We start from the raw sequence: 18661 nt of genomic DNA, 5'->3' as shown, positions 1-18661 counted from the left end.
AAAGCTACGCAAATCAGATCAGTGGCACACCAAAATCAGGAAAATTACAAAGGATGATTTTGATGGACTAAGACGTAAGCTATTATAAGATAATTTTTGAAAATATGATATCAAATTTCAGCACTATTGTTTACTGAAGCAATATTAAAGTTCAAAGATACTTTCTTTACGAACAAGACTGATATTGTATCAAATGCTAAAGTTCAAGGAATAAATCCAACGAAAATATAAGAAACTAATTGTTTCATTATCAAATGTAATGTTTCATTGTATATAAGCATTTTAAATATATTAAACTAATTTCAATAAAATTATCATCAAAAGGGTTTTTCAATTGACTACATCAGTCAATCCTTTGATAAAGAAAGCAAGGGAGCTTGAAAAGTTGAAAAGGATAACATCTTAAACATATAAACCAAATAATAACAGTAATGTTAAGAAGCTCACAAGTGATTGTAGTCAACATAAAGTGCACATCAAGAGAAAAATGCTCATTAGGTCTTACACATTTATGTGCAAGTTCCCTATCCATCATCATATTTAGTATCTACTTGATCTATATTTCTATTTAAATTCTTCGATGCATCTCCAACTAGTTGTCGTATTATATGATCCTTATGCTCTTGTATTCCACTGATTGAAACCAGGCTCTCAACGTAAAAAAAGAGGGAGACATACTCTCGATGATGATCCAGGTAAGAATTGATCCCAAGCACCTTAAGCTCTTGGGTGGAGGGATCAAACAAGACTACTTCATAATTTGTATTTAAAAGAAATAGTTCATTATTTTTCCAAAACCCCAATGGGTCGACAACTCCAGGAATAGATTCAATACTGAATTGTTTAGTCCATTCTTCTCCATTCATAACCCATAAATCAAAAGACTTGTCAATTCCTTCCACCGGGTAAACAAGAACACCAACTGATCCATTAAACACCAATACGTTAATATTGGTTTTTGAGAAAAACCCGACAAATTCAAGGATAGGTGAAACCGAAAACTTCTCATTAGCCATGTCAAATGAAAGAATCATTACTTTTTCATAAGGAGAGTTCCCCGTTGCTATTATCCAATAACAAATTCCATCTAAGCAATTATTACTCAAACAATAATCTAATGGACTATAATTAGGAGATGGAATTTCCTTCCAAGAATCGCATTTAAGAGAATACAACTCAACTTGGGACACCTCAGGACTTTCAATTCCACATTCACTATCAACATAACAAAGAGTAACAAATCGTATGAATTTGTAGTCATCAGTTTTAAAATCAAACTCGAAAGCACCGCAGTCAAAAAAAACATGCTTACAGGTAAGGCCTGGGTAAGTAGGTCGTTGGACTGAGGATGGAGGAAGGATTTTAAATTCTCTAGTTGATGGGTTCCAAATGGCAACCTTCGTATCATCCATGAGAGCACTATGTAAACAAAATAATCCGCGACGAGCACCCCAAACACAGGGGGAATCGTGAATGAAAAAAGGAAAGCGAATGTTTTGTTTTACTAAGAAGTTTTCACCTTTTTCTTCTGAAAGTTGAGAGAAATAAGGGATGTCGGCGTTTCCATCAGTTCGCTGGAGAAGGGGATTAAGGTTATTTTTTTTAAGGTTGTTGTGATAATGCTTGGAAATGAAACAAGGAGTTTGAAAAGAAGAACACCAATACTTACAAACACAGTTGAAACGAATAAGGGACTTAACTGGAAGTTTAGATAGAATTTCTGTCACCAAAGCTTCTGGCACTTTAAATCTTGGCATCTGCATCTGCATCTTCTTCTCTTTTTTTCTCTAATTTGCGTGTAAAAGATAATATTTAATCTTCGCTCTCTAACCACCATCCAATAAACTTGGAAAAAAACAAGGCAAATTAGTATTTTAGGAAAATCAGTTTCATATGATGTATATAATTCATAGAAAAATTTGCAAACAAATAAGGTAAGTTAGTTTATATGGCATAGTTCACTACAAAATTTAGGGGTTTTGGGAAGATTAAAAATGTCCCTAATAGATTTGGAGACAATTTAAGCAGTCCCTTACATGCATTCTTAAAAACTATTTTTAAATTTTTTTAGGGATAATTATGAAAAATAATCTTCATAGATTAATTTCGTCCCTAAAGCTTTATGGACGAATTCCGTCCCCAAATTCGTAAAAACATACGAAAATAATTAGGGATGAATACCATCCCAAAATTATTTAATCAAGTTTCGTCTCTAAAAATTCCAAGGTTTTGCTTTTCTTTTCCTTTTGACTTAACCTTTACATATCCAACTTACAAATATTCAACAACTAGTGCTCAAGTTTCTAACATGAGGGAAAGCAAGGGTAACTTTTTAAGCATCTAATCCCCCATTTTGCCTTTTTGTAATGTAAGTATATAGTGAAATTTGGGAATTACTTTTTCGATGGTTAATCTTATTTTATCATTTTTGCTTAACTGTTTTAAAGCCCCTAATTTTGTATGTGGATATGCATGCTAGGGTTTGTTCATTTCTGGGGTTTAGGGTTCAATACTAATTACATATGGTTATTAAATGTTTCTAGTTATTTGGTGTCTGAATTTAATTTTTTTTAAATTGGTACTTAAGTTTTTTTTTTTTTGATACTGAAACTTAATTTGGCAAACAATATGCTCCAGTTTGCTTAACAAAAGAGATATTGGAAATGAAAACAAGAGTTTTAAAATCTAAAATAAAAGAAATTCATTATGTTAAATTAAAAAAGTAAACTAAACTAAAAGTAGGAACATTTAAAATACAAAATGAAATTTCATGTCATCTGTCACATTTCAATTATACGTTGATTATTTTTACTACCTTATAAAAAAATAACATTGTTAGAATATTGAAGTAATTTGTATATGTTTTACAAGTTTAGGTACTAATTATATGTAAAAAAAAAAGAGTCAAGTTTAGATACCAAATGCAAGTTGGTGATTGAAGCAGTTAGACCAATAATTTTCGATTCAATGGAACCATTGTCCAGTTCGATTGAATAAACTACTAAAAATCTTTCAACTATTTTAACCAATTCAATTATCAGTTTAATTGGTCTGATTGGGGATGGATATTTTAATTAATATTCGGTCCAATTGACTTGAACCATTATTTTTTTTATGATGTATGAAATTAGCTGTCAATAATGGCAGGTAAAAAGTATACGAGCAATTTGCTTAGGCGAATTTTCGATTGAATATATATAATCAAAACCAATAAGAAAAAATGAGTCAAATTAACTCCCCTTTTTGCATATTTTGACCATGCCTGTCATTAATGTCCCTAAAGGTTTTAGCCTAAAAGTTAATAATGGCAAGTGGTGCTTTGTCTCAATACTTTGGATTAAGGACCTAACTTTGATGTTGAACGATTCTTTCCCCATTTTTTGTTTTGCATTTTCTCTTCAATGGTTCAAATTAATTTTTATGTTTTTTGATTTTTTTTTTAACTTGCAATTGAGGACAAGCTAAATTTTGAAGCCTACAACATATTTCTAGCATTTTATTTTGATGACTTCATGTGTTTGTTGAATGCACTATAAAAAAATATGTATATGTATGTAATTATATCTTGTGGCTATGAGAGTGAATGCTACTTTGCCCAAATTGTGACTGGAGACAGGCTGTAGACATCGGCTTGGCTACTGTCAATTGTTCTTTGATGTAAAAGAATGGTTGCTTAGAATTTAAATTTAGGCTACTGTCAAATGTTCTTTGATGTGAATTTGATATTAGATATTTCATCTAAATCAAAATCGTTAAATATTTGATATTAATAATGAAGTGAATTTGATATTAGATATTTCACATGGTAATTCTGAAGAAATATAGAGTCCTGTTTGCTTGCTAACAATCATCATTGGTTTTTATGTATTATTATTTTCAGAGTCTGGTTTGTTCATTTGTGGGGATTCCAGTTGTTTTATGTTCAACTGTGCTAAGCCATACTTCAGTTAAAATGAATCAAATTTAAGATTTTGATTTAATTTAAGTTGATTGTTGTGATAATTAAAATTCAAATTTAGATTTGAATCTAAATTTAGTTAAATAATCTTCTGTTTACTTCTATTTTTTTACTTGTGTTTTTTCGGTACTAATTTACTTGTGTTTTTTTTTCCAGAAGTTTGCTTCTAAATTGAGGAAATTTAAGTTATTTATTCCTATGTTTCCCTAGTTAGTTTTTTTAAAAAAACATCTCCAATTGTTTAAATTTCGGATTTGGTTATATTTTAGCTTTATAGTTTAATTTTTATTTTTGAGTTTTAAAAGGGAGTTTTAATTACGATTTTTGCTTTTAAACCTCTAGCTATCGATTTTAATTATCATTTTTGCTTTGTATGTTTCTAGCTCAATTTGCATGTAACTTTGTAGCTTATTACATAATTTGAGGTTTAAATTATGATTCTAACCTCTCCACGTATTATTTACCCAAGCAAAAACAATTACACAAATTATTATATAATTCTTAAATCACTTTATATATTTGAGTAATTGAATAAATTATGGGCGATTAGTTTATTCGGTTTAATGTGAATAATTTATCGATTTTTGATTTTATGTCAATGAATTATCAATTTTACTTCTAATTTAATAAATTATCGACCTTATATTTGTTTAATTGATTGAATGTTAATGTTTAATAATCTTTTACATACAAAAAATTGATCGATTAATTGATTGAATGTCAATGAATTATCAATTTTTAATACATAAATTACATAACTTATTAATATTTATATATATTTTTAAAATTTATAACTTACATTACTTAAATAACTTAAATGTTTAATATATAACCCCATAATAGTCAGGATATATAACCTATATTTCAAATTTATTACTAATAAATTTTTAAATTTTATAAATAATTATAAATAAGATACATAAAAGTGATATACTTACATAATACATAACTTACATAATTTAAATTTTTAATACATAACTTACATAACTTATTAATATTTATATATAGTTTTAATATATATATTTTTAAAATTTATATATTTTTTTAAAATTGATACATTACATAACTTACATAACCTAAATACATAAACTTACATAATACATAACTTACATAACTTAAATTTATCAATCATATCATAACTTACATACTTTGTTAAGATTACCAGACCATACATCAGACTTCAAGAATTAAGAAATGGATCGATCTTGGATGAATTTGTCAAGGGTAAACAACGATTATCGAAATGGAGTACAAACTTTTCTAAATTTTGCATTTCAATATGCAAGCCAAGAGAACAAGATTCTTTGCCCGTGTAAGAAGTGTGGCAACGTAAACTGGCATTATCGTGAAGTTGTACACGAGCATCTAATTGTTGATGGGTTTATTCGAGGTTATAATAAATGGATTTTCCATGGAGAATGCACGCCTAGTACTTCCTCTTCAACGATGGATGTATCTTTTCCTGGTACTGCTTATCATCAGTCTGTTACAGGAAATAACATGGAAGGTATGTTGCGGGATGTATTTAATATGCACCATCATGGTTTCCAATCGTTCCTAGCCGACTTTGTGGCATCTGATGATTGTAATATCATTGGAAATGCTTTTACCAAAACGGGAAGAACTGTACCTCATGAAGAGCTGAATGGAGAAGCGGCGAAGTTCTACGCGTTATTTAATGAAATGAACGAAAAACTTTATGAGGGATCAAAATTTTCAAAAATGTCTTTCTGTATTCATCTTTTTCAATTAAAATATTTGGGAGGCTGGACCAAAAACTCTTTGACAATGCTGTTAGAGTTTTTAAGAGATATGTTTTCGTCTGCAAAAATCCCTCACTCATGCAAACATATGAAGAAGATGATAAAAGATTTAGGTCTTGGGTACAACAAAATTCATAGTTGCCCGAATGACTGCATGTTCTATTGGGGTGACCGGAAAAACCAGCAGTGTTGTCATGTATACGGCCAATCCCATTAGATGAATAGAAACATAGACGATGGGAATGATGATGAAAATGACACACAGTCAAGGAAGAAGCCAAATAAGATTTTGCGATATTTTCTGCTAACACCAAAGCTTCAAAGGTTTTTCATGTCGTCGAAGACAGCCAAGTCGATGAGATGGCACCATGATGGACGAACGAATGATGGATTACTAAGGCATCTGGTGGATTCTTTAGCTTGGAAATCATTTGACAGTAAATTTCCAAACTTTGCAAGCGATCCTAAGAGTGTGAGGCTTGGGCTAGTATTTGATGGATTTAATCCTTACAAGATCCTGAGCACTGCGTACAGTACTTGGCCTGTAGTGCTTGTTCCTTACAATTTGCCTCTGTGGATTTGTATGAAGCAATCTTCCCTTATCTTATCTATGATTATCCCTGAGAGAAAGGTCCCGGGAATGATATCGACATTTATTTGCAGCCACTTATTGAAGAGTTAAAACAATTATGGGCTGGTGTTGAGACATAAGATGTACTGAGAAAGGAGAACTTTAATTTACGTGTAGCTTTGATGTGGACTATTAATGACTTTTCCGCTTATGCCTATTTATCTAGTTAAAGTACCAAAGGACGTTATGCTTGTTCTTGTTGTGCTGCACAAACATGTTCGCAATGGTTATATAATGTGTAGAAGTTCTCTTACATGGGGCATCGTCAGTGGTTACCAGGAAATCATATATTTAGATTTCAGAGTTATCTATTTGACGGTACTGAAGAGTTCAAAGAAGGTCCTTCGCAGACCGGTGGATCTGAAATCTTATTCATGTTGAAAGATATGAATTTTAGTTATCAGAAGATGAACCAACAGCCGAACACGCAAAGAAATAGAAGATCAAATGATGAATTTAATGATGAATCTGATGAAGAGGATGATTCTAATGAGGCAGACTTGTGGAAAAAAAGAAGTATTTTTTTAGTTTCCTTATTGGGAGCATCACGTTTTACAACACAATCTTGATGTCATGCACATTGAGAACATGTTTGAGAGAACATCATCGGGATAATTTTGAATATCGATGGGAAATCGAAAGACAATCTTCAGAGTCAACTTGATCTAGTCCATATGGGAATTTGGCAAAGTATTCATTCCCAAGCACTTCCCAATAGGAAATATCAGTTGTCGCCTTCTATTTTTTCAATGTCGAAGATAGAGAAAGAAGTGTTTTGCATGGTGTTGAAGGATATAAAGGTTCCAAATGCATATGCATCAAATATATCTCGATGTGTTAGTATTAAAGATCGAAGACTATATTCCTTAAAATCACATGACTATCACATCTTGATGCAAGATTTACTGCTAGTTGTTGTACGATGTTGTATGTCAAAAAAGGTGACGTCTTGTATAATTGAATTATCCAATATAATGAAAGCCATTTGTGGAAAAATTTTAGATGTTCAAGAACTTGAGAAAGTACAAGATCGAGCCGCTTTGACTTTATGGAACTTGGAGAAGATCTTTCCACCTTCTTTCTTCACTATTACGGTGCACTTGCTAATCCATCTCCTGCATTAAGCAATACTTGGTGGACCCGTTTTCTATCGATGGATGTATCCTATAGAAAGGTGTTAATTTATTTGTAAAATATTCATTCATTCACCTCTATGCCTTTTTAGTTACAACTTCTAATAATGTTGTATATCGTGTTTAGGTTCCTATCCAAATTGAAGTCCTACTATCGCAATAAGCATTATCCAGAAGGATCGAATGCTGAAGGCTACTTGGCAGAGGAATGTATGACTTTCTGTTCAAGATATTTGGAAGATGTTGAAACAAGGTCAAATAGACCAAGTAGAAATGCTGGCCTTATTGATCATAACTTTGCCGAAAATTATTTGTTTCAAAGTTATGGAGAACCGATCGGCAAAGTTGAAATCGGAGAATTAGATGATAGATCGTGGGTACAAGCACATCGATATGTTCTATTTCACCACGATTCAATGGAACCATTACGGAAGTAAGTTACATAATACATAAATATTCATCATTTATAAATTGTTTATCTTCTAACAAATTCAACCTTTTTTTAACATAGTGAGTATAAACAAATATTAAGATCTCGTTCGCGCTCTCGAAGATTATAACATCGAGAGCTTAATAAGTTATTCATAGAATCATTTCATGAATGGTTAAGCCAAACGGTATGCAATTAAAGCTTTCATTGACAAATAATAATATTTGCTCATAACATTTATAATTACTCAGTTTACTTTCCATTCAATAGGTTTGGAGTGGGAAGGATGTCAGCGACGAAGTTAAATGGCTTTCCCAAGGTTCGAATAGAGTAGTAAAAAGATATAGTGCATTCTTCATCAATGGATTCAGATTTCATACAAAATATCGAGATAGATTGAGGAGAACTCAAAATTGTGGAATAGTTGTTAATTCTTCAATAACGAGTTATGCTAGTGCTAGGGACAATAATCCTGTTGTGGGAAATGTGGAGTATTACGGAGTTATTACTGACATAATTAAGTTGGATTACTATGGCAAATGGAAAGTTGTCTTATTTCGATGTGATTGGGCTGATGTTAATACTACTCGTAAAATTAAACAAGATCAATTTGGTTTTACAATGGTGAACTTCTCTCGATTGATTCACACTGGACAACAATTGATAGATGAGCCGTATGTATTTTCATCTCAAGTGAAGCAAGTTTTTTACTTAAAAGATCCAACTGATGAGGGTTGGTATGTTGTACTCCGTAACATCCCTAGAGGCTTGTTTGACATGGGCAATGAAAGTAGAGATGACATCGACGACAGATCAGGAGCTTTGCCTTTTCCAGAACAAAACTTAAACGAAAATATCCCTAGTACTAGTTCACAATTTCAATGGGTTCGTCAAGATGTTGATGAAGATATTTACGAATTATGATGTAGTAAGATTTTACGATTAACTAATTATATGTAATATAATAATTTAAATCTTGGTCTTTTTTAATATTTCAACTATTTTATATGTATTGTTATTGTTGTAATTAGTTACTAAATTTTGAAATATTGTATGTGAATTGCAGATAAAATGACTAGAAGAAGATTGCGAGATCTAAGTATTTTTCAAAATACTCCAAACTCAAAAGAAACAATTAGTGAACAATAGACTACTATTGGATCTTCAAATGTTCCGAATACACCTGATGAACCTGCAGAACCACCAAGTAATGTTAAATTTAATTTACATACGTGTTGACTTTTATTATTCATATCATTTTTAGTTGAAAGTGGTGGGACACGCAGAGGTCGATGACGTACGCTTCTCAAATATTTGTACTAGTTAGATCCAGTCGAGCGTGTCAAAGTATGTAGAAACAGTTTTGGTCAGCCTGTTGGATCAGAAGCTCCACTCTTAGCACGATATTTGGGCATTATAGCACGAAATGCCAATATGCTACCTATCAACTACGAGTCATGGCATCAAATGCCTGATAGTAACAAAAATCAAGCTCTCGATAATATTAAGGTAACATAACCTTAATGTAATTTATAATACTTTGGTTTAGGTATCATTTATATTTACTTTCTAAGCTTGTGTTTTTTTGTAGGCGAGATTTGCTTTAGAGGTCTCCGATAATTATGTCAAGAAGGTATTGGGAAAAAGATGGAGAGACCATAAGAGTACTTTAAAGAAAGAATATTTCAAGACAAAAACATCCCTCGAAGAGAAATTACGAAATGTCCCACCGGGAATGCTGAGGTACCAATGGGAAGATGTGGTTAGATTTTGCAACTCAAAGAAAGGAGAGGTATTACGTACTTCCAAACTCTTATAATTATTTCTGTTTATAGTATTTTACTACATATGTAATAATAATTTCATAATGTAGGATCGTGAACGAGTTGGAAAAACCAGCAGGCAAAAATAGAAATTCACTCACACAGCTTGGTCGAAGAGTTTTGCTTGTGTAGCTGAGGCCGACGTATTTTGAATCTATTAATAGTGTCAAATATATTATTACTTTCGATTAAATAATATATTCACTTCTATATTGCAAGAGCTGTCGTCAGGTCAAAAAGTTGGACGCCTTCAACTTTTTGACATTACACACAGGAAGAAAGATGGATCTCTTATGACTCTTGAAGCTACAGAAATTATGGTATGTTTAGTTAATAAAATTTGAATTATTTTAAATATTTATAGTGTTTAATTATAATAGTTTAATTCGTCGTTTGCTTATTACATAATATTAAGTTGTGTCACATTTGTTTTTATTATATTTTTTTTATAACTCTTTAATCAATTTATTAGGAGAAACTAAAGGACAAAAAGGCGGAGTATGAAGTGATTGCCTCGAGTGATAGTTCTGTTAATGTTCACAACATTGATAATCAGATTATTACTAAAGTTTTGGGTCCTGAGCGATAGCGCCGGGTTCGATTTCAACGATCTTTTGTTAACCTAACCCAATATTTTGGATCCAGCTCGCAGCAATACATGCCTTCGGGGAGTCAGGCTCAAGTTGAAGTTCAGAGGTTAAGAGACCAACAGGCTCAGATGCAAGTAACCACAGTTGAGCAAATTACTCATCTTAAAGCAGAGGCAGCATCGAGAGAGGTTAAGTTCAAAGAAAATATGAAGAACTCCAGCTACAACTTAAAGAATAGGCTACTATGAGGAAACAAGAGGCAGCAACGAGGGAAGCAGAGGCTGCAGCGAGGGAAGCAGAGCAGAGCAAAAAGTGCAATGCACTCTAACAACATCTTGAGAATAATATGATGAAGATGTTTCAACAGTCGCAAAATTCGCCATCTTAGACAATTGTATGAATAATTTTAACATTTTAACATTATTGTAAGAATAATTTGAATTATATTTCATTTATTAATTTATATGATATATCTTTCATTGAATTTGAAGTATCATTTATATTTGCTGCTTTTGGTTGGTTTCCATGTCAGATTTTACAAATTTGCCAAAATTTGTGGCGTTTATGATAAAAGCGCCGTTAAAAGTCATGATCTATAGCAGCGTTTGTGAGAAAAGCGTCATTAAAAGTCATGATCTATAGCAGCATTTGTGATTGAAGCGCCACTAAAGTCATGATCTATAGCGGCGTTTGTGAGAGAAGCGTCGCTAAAAGTCATGATCTATAACAGCGTTTGTGAGAAAAGCGTCGTTAAAGGTCGTGATCTATAGCGGCGTTTGTAATAAAAGTGTAGCTAAAGGTCGTGATCTATAGGCGCCACTAAGAGTCATGATCTATAGTGGCGTTTGTGCGAAAAACTAATTGTTGTGATGTATATGCAACTGGAAGTCTTGTAGAAATTGAAGGGCAATTGTTAGAAGAATTAATTGATAAGAAACTAATTGTTGCATTATTAAATGTAAAAGGAATAACTTATAAAGGTAATGTTTCCTTGTATATAAGCATTTTAAATATATTAAACTAATTTCAATAAAAATTATCATCAAAAGTGTTTTTCAATTGACTACATCAGACAACCCTTTATCGAGCTTGGAAAGTTGTAAAATCATTCTGATAATTATGTATATAAAATAGGAAAAGGCTAACATTTTAGATATAAACCAAACAATAAATGTTAGAATTAAGTGAACCGAATCCTTATTTAAATAAAATATTATGGTAAAATAAAATAAAAGTAAAATCCCTATAAAATTATACTTCTTTTATTTTATTTTAGAATAAGGTTTTTTAAACCTTATTAAACTCCATCTATTTGATATTGATTAGAATAAGGTGTTTCACTCCTATTAGAATATGGTTTTACAAGCCTATAAATAGACATAGTCTACTCCTCTTGTAATTAATTCGAATTCGACATAGTGAATTTTCTTCTCCTCTGCCCGTGGTTTTTTCCCGAAAAGGTTTCTACGTAAAATCTGTGCATTTTTTATTTTTATTTCTATTTATATTTCTTTGCGATATATTGTCATTACCGATATTTTATTTTTACAAATTGGTATCAGAGCTTCCGGGTTATTCATCTCAATCACGATAATGATGTTTTTGAAGTATGAAATTCCGCTGTTGGATCACAACACCAGATTTGCGTTGTGGCAGATAAAGATGCAGGTAATTCTTGCACAGATGGACTTAGAGGAAGCCCTACTAGGGGTAGATAAGATGCCTTCAACATTGACAGAGGAAGAGAAGAAGCGCAAGGATCGAAAGGCGTTAACACAGTTACATCTGCATTTGTCTAACAAAATTTTACAGGATGTGATGAAGGAGAAGACCGCCGCTAGATTATGGAAGAGGTTGGAACAAATATGTATGTCGAAAACTCTAACTAGCAAGCTGCATATGAAGCAGCGTCTTTATGCTCATCGTTTGGAGGAAGGTGCATTTGTGCATAAACACTTAACAGTGTTTAAAGAAATTCTCTCAAACTTGGAGGCCATGGAGGTTCGATATGATAAGGAATATCTAGGGTTGAATCTACTTTGTTCGTTGCCCCCGTCTTATTCAACCTTTAGAGATACGATTTTATATAACCGCGAGTCTCTCACAGTTGATGAGGTTTATGATTCTTTAACCTCGTATGATAAGATGAAGCATCTTGTGGTTAAAACCAACTCTCAGGGAGAGGGTCTTATTGTTCGTGGGAGACAAGATCGGAATGCCGATGATGATCATGGAAAGACACAAGAACGGAATCCTCGCAGTAAATCTAAGGGTAGATCGAAGTCTTCAAATAGGAGTAAAACTTGTAACTTCTACAAGAAGAAAGGACACATTAAATCTGAGTGCTATAAGCTACAGAACAAGATCAAAAGGGAGGCTGCGAATCAAAATGGAAAACAACTAGAAAATTTTGGTAAAGCTAATGCTGTAGAAGACTACAGTGATGGTGAACTTTTAGTCGTTTCTGTCAACAATTCTAAAGCGAGCAAGGAGTAGATCGTTGATTCGGGTTGCACCTTTCACATGAGTCCCAATCGGGATTGGTTTACAACTTACGAAATAGTGTCTGAAGGTATTGTTTTGATGGGAAATAATGATTCATGTAAAATTGCAGGTGTTGGAACAATTAAAGTTAAGATGTTTGATAGAGTTGTCAGAACACTTAGTGATGTACGACATGTTCCAGAATTAAAGAGAAATTTAATTTCGTTGAGTACTCTTGATTCAAAAGGGTAAAAATACACAGCTGAAAGTGGGGTTTTGAAGATTTCCAAAGGTTCTTTCGTTGTGATGAAAGGGTAGAGAAAGACTACTAAGTTATATGTTTTGTAGGGTTCTACTGTTACTAGTGATGTAGTTGTTGTATCCTCTTCCTTGTCAGATGATGATATTACTAAACTTTGGCATATGCACCTAGGGCATATGAGTGAGAATGGCATGGCGGAATTGAGCAAAAGAGGACTTCTTGATGGGTAAGAAATTTGCAAACTGAAGTTCTGTGAGCACTGCATTTTTGGGAAGCAAAAGAGAGTTCGATTCACCAGAGGAATCCATAACACGAAAGAAACGTTGGAGTATATTCATTCTGATCTATGGGGGCCATCCAGAGTGCCTTTAAGAGGTGGAGCTAATTATATGCTAACTTTTATTGATGATTTTTCTAGAAAAGTGTGGGCGTTCTTCCTAAAGTAGAAAAGCAATGTGTTTTTCGCATTTAAGTCTTGGAAAACTATGATTGAAAAATAGACAAGAAAGCAAATAAAATATCTCCGCATAGACAATGGCTTAGAGTTATGTTCTAATGAGTTTAATAAACTGTGCAAGTCAGAAGGGATCGTGAGACACTTGACAGTTCGTCATACTCCACAGCAAAACAGCATTGCAGAACGAATGAACAGAATGATCATGGAGAAGGTTCGATGTATGTTGTCAAATGCCAACTTACCAAAGTCATTTTGGGCCGAAGCAGCCTCTACTGTATGTTTTTTGATCAACCGATCTCCATCCATTGACATTGAGAAAAAGACTCCACAAGAGGTATGGTCTAGTAATCTTGCTGACTATTCTGATTTAAAGATCTTTGGTTGTCTTGCGTATGCTCATGTTGATAATGGAAAATTGGAACCGAGATCCATTAAATGTGTTTTTCTTGGTTATAAAGTTGGTGTAAAAGGGTATAAGTTATGGTGTCCTGAAAATAGAAAAGTTGTGATTAGCAGAGATGTTGTTTTTTGATGAAACTGCTATGTTACCTAACTTATCTCTTAAAGACTCTTCTGATAAAGAAAATCAAAAGCAGGTGGAGCATCAGATTAATACAGAATCTACATCAGAGTCGACTACTGAAGCCAGGACAAAAATTCAAAATAGAGTTGCTTCTTCACCACAATACTCTATCGCCAAAAACAGAACTAGAAGAGAAATTAAACCTCCAAAGAAGTATGTCGAGGCTGATCAAGTTGCTTATGCTTTAAATGTGGCTGAAGATATAGATGCAAACCAAGAGCCATCTAATTATTCTGAGGCGGTTAGTTGTGAAGACTCAGAAAATTGGATGTTTGCTATACAAGAGGAGATGGAATCATTACACAAAAATAAAACATGGGATCTTGTGAAACTTCCTAAAGGTAAAAAGGTTGTTCGTTGTAAATGGGTGTTTAAAAAGAAAGAGGGGACTCCAAGAGTTGAAGAACCCAAATATAAAGCAAGGCTTGTTGCAAAGGGTTACAGTCAAATTCCAGGAGTGGACTTCACAGATGTGTTCTCTCCAGTTGTGAAACATAGTTCGATTCGAGCATTGCTTGGTATTGTGGTCATGCATGATTTGGAGCTTGAGTAGTTAGATGTAAAAACTGTATTTTTACATGGAGAACTTGATGAGGATATTTACATGCAACAGCCAGAGGGCTTTACAGTCTCAGAAAAAGAGGACTATGTTTGCTTGCTGAAAAAGTCCCTTTACGATTTGAAACAGTCACCAAGACAGTGGTATAAGAGGTTTGATTCCTTTATGACTTCTCATGATTTTAAAAGAAGTAGCTTTGACAGTTGTGTTTACTTTAAGAAAAACAGTGATGGTTCTTTTGTGTGTCTACTCCTTTATGTTGATGACATGTTGATAGCAGCGAATGATAAAGGAGAGATAAGAAAGGTCAAAGCCCAACTAAGTGAAGAATTTGAGATGAAAGATTTGGGACCAGTAAAGAAGATACTTGGTATGGAGATTCTCAGAGATAGAAAAGCAAGTAAATTGTACCCAAGTCAGAAGGGGTACATTGAGAAAGTTCTTTGCAGATTCAATATGCAGAATGCTAAGCCTGTTAGTACTCCTTTAGCAGCCCATTTCAAACTTTCATCAGCTTTGTCTCCACAATCAGATGATGAGATTGAGTACATGTCACATGTTCTATACTCTAGTGCAGTGGGATCTCTCATGTATGTCATGGTTTGTTCACGTCCAGATTTATCATATACAGTTAGTGCAGTTAGCAAATACACGGCGAATCCCAGTAAAGAACATTGGAAAGCAGTTCAATGGGTTTTAAGATACTTACGAGGTACTACCGATGTTTGTTTACAGTTTGGAAGAACTAAAGAAGGAGTAACTTGGTATGTTGATGCTGATTTTGTTGGATACCTCGATAGAAGAAGATCTCTCACAGGTTATGTCTTTACAATCGGAGGTTGTGCAATCAGTTGGAAAGCCACTTTGCAAACTACAGTCGCTTTGTCTACCACTGAAGCTGAGTACATGGCGATTACTGAGGCTTGTAAAGAAGCTATTTGGTTGAAAGGACTCTTTAGTGAACTCAATGAAGACATTCAAATCAATATAATATTTTGTAACAGTCAGAGTGTCATCTTCCTTACAAAAGATCAAATGTTTCATGAGAAAACAAAACACATTGATGTTCAGTATCATTTTGTTCGTGATATTATTGCTCGTGGTGATATTGTTGTGAGCAAAATTAGTATTCATGAAACCTTGCAGATATGATGACTAAGTCACTTCCTATAACCAAGTTTGAGCATTGCTTAGACTTGGTTGGTGTTCATTATTGAAGATAAACCCTTAAGGGGTTTTATGGAGGAGGTGGAGAACTTGTTCGTTGAAAGTTCGCGATGAAGAACTTGTTCATTAAGAATTCGTGTCAAGGTGGAGATTGTTAGAATTAAGTGACCCGAATCCTTATTTAAATAAAATACTATGGTAAAATAAAATAAAAGTAAAATCCCTATAAAATTATACTTCTTTTATTTTATTTTAGAATAAGGTTTTTTAAACCTTTTAAACTCCATCTATTTGATATTGATTAGAATAAGGTGTTCCACTCCTATTAGAATATGGTTTTACAAGCCTATAAATAGACGTAGTCTACTCCTCTTGTAATTAATTCGAATTTGACATAGTGAATTTTCTTTTCTCTGCCCGTGGTTTTTTCCCGAAAGGGTTTCCACGTAAAATCTGTGCGTTCTTTATTTTTATTTCTATTTCTATTTTCTTTGTGATATACTGTCATTACCGATATTCTATTTTTACAATAACAACAATATGAAGAATCTCACAAGTAACTATAGTCTACATAAAATGCATATCAAGAGAAAAATGCTCATTAGGTCTTACACATTTATGTTCATGTTCCCTATCCGCTATCATATTCGATATCTATTTGATCCATATCCCTTTTCATATTCAATATTTATTTGGTGCATCTCCAACTAATTGACATATTATGTGATCCTTGTGCTCTTGTATTCCATTAATTGGAACCCGATTCTCAACAAAAGCAAAAACGGAGATGTAGTGCTGATGATGCTCCATGTAAGTCTTGATCCCAACCACCTTGAACTCTTGGGAAGAGGGTCAAACAAAACTACTTCACAATTTGTGTTTAAAAGAAACATTTCACCATTTTTCCAAAACCCCAATATGTTGAAAACACGGGAATAGATTCAATGCTGAATTGTTTATTCCATATTCCTTCATTCATAACCCATAAATTAAAAGATTTGTCAATTCCTTCTACAGGGTAAGCAAAAACACCAAGCGATTTATTAAATTAAACACCAATACTTGAATATAGTGTTCTCGGTAAGACTCAAAAAATTTTGGGATAGGTGAAACCGAAAACTTCTCATTAGCCATGTCAAATGAAAAAATCAGTTATTTTTCGTCAGGATAGTACCCCATCGTTGTTTCCCAATAACAAATTCCATCTAAAGTAATTATCACCCCAATTTAAACCACATGGGGTATAATTAGGAGATGAAATTTCCTTCCAAGAATCACATTTAAGAGAATACAACTCTGGGACATATTTTCAGCAAATTCAGTTTCATATTCAGTATTAACAAAAGAAAGAGTAACAAATCGTAGGAATTTGTAGTCATCAGCTTTAGAATCAAACACAAAAGCACCGTGGTTAAAATAAACACAGGCATAAGTATGGCCTGAACTGAGGATGGAGAAAGGATTTTAAATTCTCTAGTTGATGGGTTCCAAATGGCAGCCTTATCTGTTAAACAATCGTATAAACAGAATAATCCATGACGAGCACCATAAACATAGGGTAGTTGATTCTTAAAAAAAAGGAAATCGAATGTTTTGTTTTCCTAAAAAGTTTTCATCTTTTTCGACTGAACTTTGAGAGAAATAAGGCATGTTGGCCGTGCCATGATCATGTCGTTGGAGAACGAGATTAAGGTTATTGTTTTTAACATTGTTGTGATAATGTTTGGAAATGAAATGGGGAGTTCGAAAAAAAGAACACCAATACTTACAAACGCAGTTGAAGCGAGTAAGGGATTTAACTGGAAGCTTAGACAGAATTTCCATCACCAAAGCCTCTGGCACTTCAAATCTTGGCATCTGCATCTTCCTAAAAGTTGGGTGTCATCTATGGTGGCAACCTTTAACCATGAAGCAAATAAGCATAAAAGGCAAGCATTTAATGCATAATTTAGATCCATTTTAGGAAAAGATAATATTTACCCTTCCCACTCTAACCACCATCCAATAAACTTGGAAAAAAACGAGGCAAATTAATTTTTTAGGAATATATATATAAAAATAATTTTTAAACAGGTAAGTTAGCTTATATGACAACATCTAAATTAGATAAAAAAAATTATGGAAGTGTAATTTTTTTATACAAAATTAGGAATAAGTGTACTTCAACACTCTCAGATTCACATACTCCTATACTGATAACAATATCGATATCAATTGAATTTAAACTTTATCATCTATGATAGATAAATTAAAAAATATTGATATGATAGCTTTTTTTTATTGTTTTATCTAAGTAAAAATCAAGTGTCATCTTTGTAACACATTTATGAAGTTTGCCTAAAAATTAAATTATGTTATTAGTCCTTGTACTTTATGAAAATTGTGGATTTAGTCTTTATACTTTAATTTAGTTACTTTGAGTCACTATACTTTTCGAATTTTTAAAATTTCAATCTTCACTAAACGATAACTATTAAATCCATTAAGTTAAATTCTATTATTTCTAAAATCTGATGCTGCAAACACATTATCATATGTGTAATGTTACGCCAGCTTCTTATTTATACATATATGGTCTAACGATTGTCATTTGAGTCAAGATTAAAATTTCAGATTTGATAAATATATGGTCTAAGAATGATCCAGTTGGAGAATACGGGCTAAATCTATAATTGTATGAAATCAAACAATTCATCCATTGATCTCCAAATTGAATAACATGCATGTACCTTTTTCGAATTGTTTTGTACCTCACTTTAGCTATTCATTCTTTTCTTGTTGTTCTTTCTCTACTTCACTAGTAGACTTTCTTTTAAATATT

General features: G+C 32.8%; 1 protein-coding gene across 8 annotated transcripts; it reads right to left on the bottom strand.

Moving 5' to 3' along the window:
* Positions 1-383: 383 nt before the first annotated feature.
* LOC107935318 (F-box protein CPR1-like) lies at positions 384-1773 on the bottom strand. 8 transcript variants are annotated; one of them, XR_005919959.1, is made up of 3 exons: positions 1520-1767; positions 1313-1397; positions 384-1215 (listed from the first exon to the last, which is right to left on the bottom strand). XR_005919959.1 is itself a non-coding variant. In XM_041103725.1 (3 exons), the coding sequence occupies exons 2-3, from the start codon at positions 1565-1567 to the stop codon at positions 525-527; spliced, it is 921 nt and encodes a 306-aa protein (XP_040959659.1). In that variant the 5' UTR covers positions 1568-1574; positions 1701-1773; the 3' UTR covers positions 384-524. The 8 variants fall into 8 exon arrangements, 6 of the variants coding, with proteins under 6 accessions (XP_040959659.1, XP_040959661.1, XP_040959663.1 ...); XM_041103725.1 differs by having other exon boundaries at positions 384-1397; positions 1520-1574; positions 1701-1773; XM_041103727.1 differs by having other exon boundaries at positions 384-1397; positions 1520-1574; positions 1670-1768.
* Positions 1774-18661: the final 16888 nt, after the last annotated feature.

This window comes from Gossypium hirsutum, chromosome D10 (assembly GCF_007990345.1).
Source record: "Gossypium hirsutum isolate 1008001.06 chromosome D10, Gossypium_hirsutum_v2.1, whole genome shotgun sequence".
Taxonomy (NCBI): Eukaryota; Viridiplantae; Streptophyta; class Magnoliopsida; order Malvales; family Malvaceae; genus Gossypium; species Gossypium hirsutum.
Note: the sequence above shows the minus strand (reverse complement) of the source record. Positions and strands in the feature narration are given on the sequence as shown.

Bases quoted from the DNA above. Each gene is read 5' to 3' on its own strand.
- LOC107935318 (XM_041103724.1), bottom strand. From the start codon at position 1,757: ATGCCAAGATTTAAAGTGCCAGAAGCTTTGGTGACAGAAATTCTATCT. The intron at 1,575-1,700 runs GTTAAGTCCCTT...CCCCTTCTCCAG, and splicing joins AAATTCTATCTAAACTTCCA to CGAACTGATGGAAACGCCGA.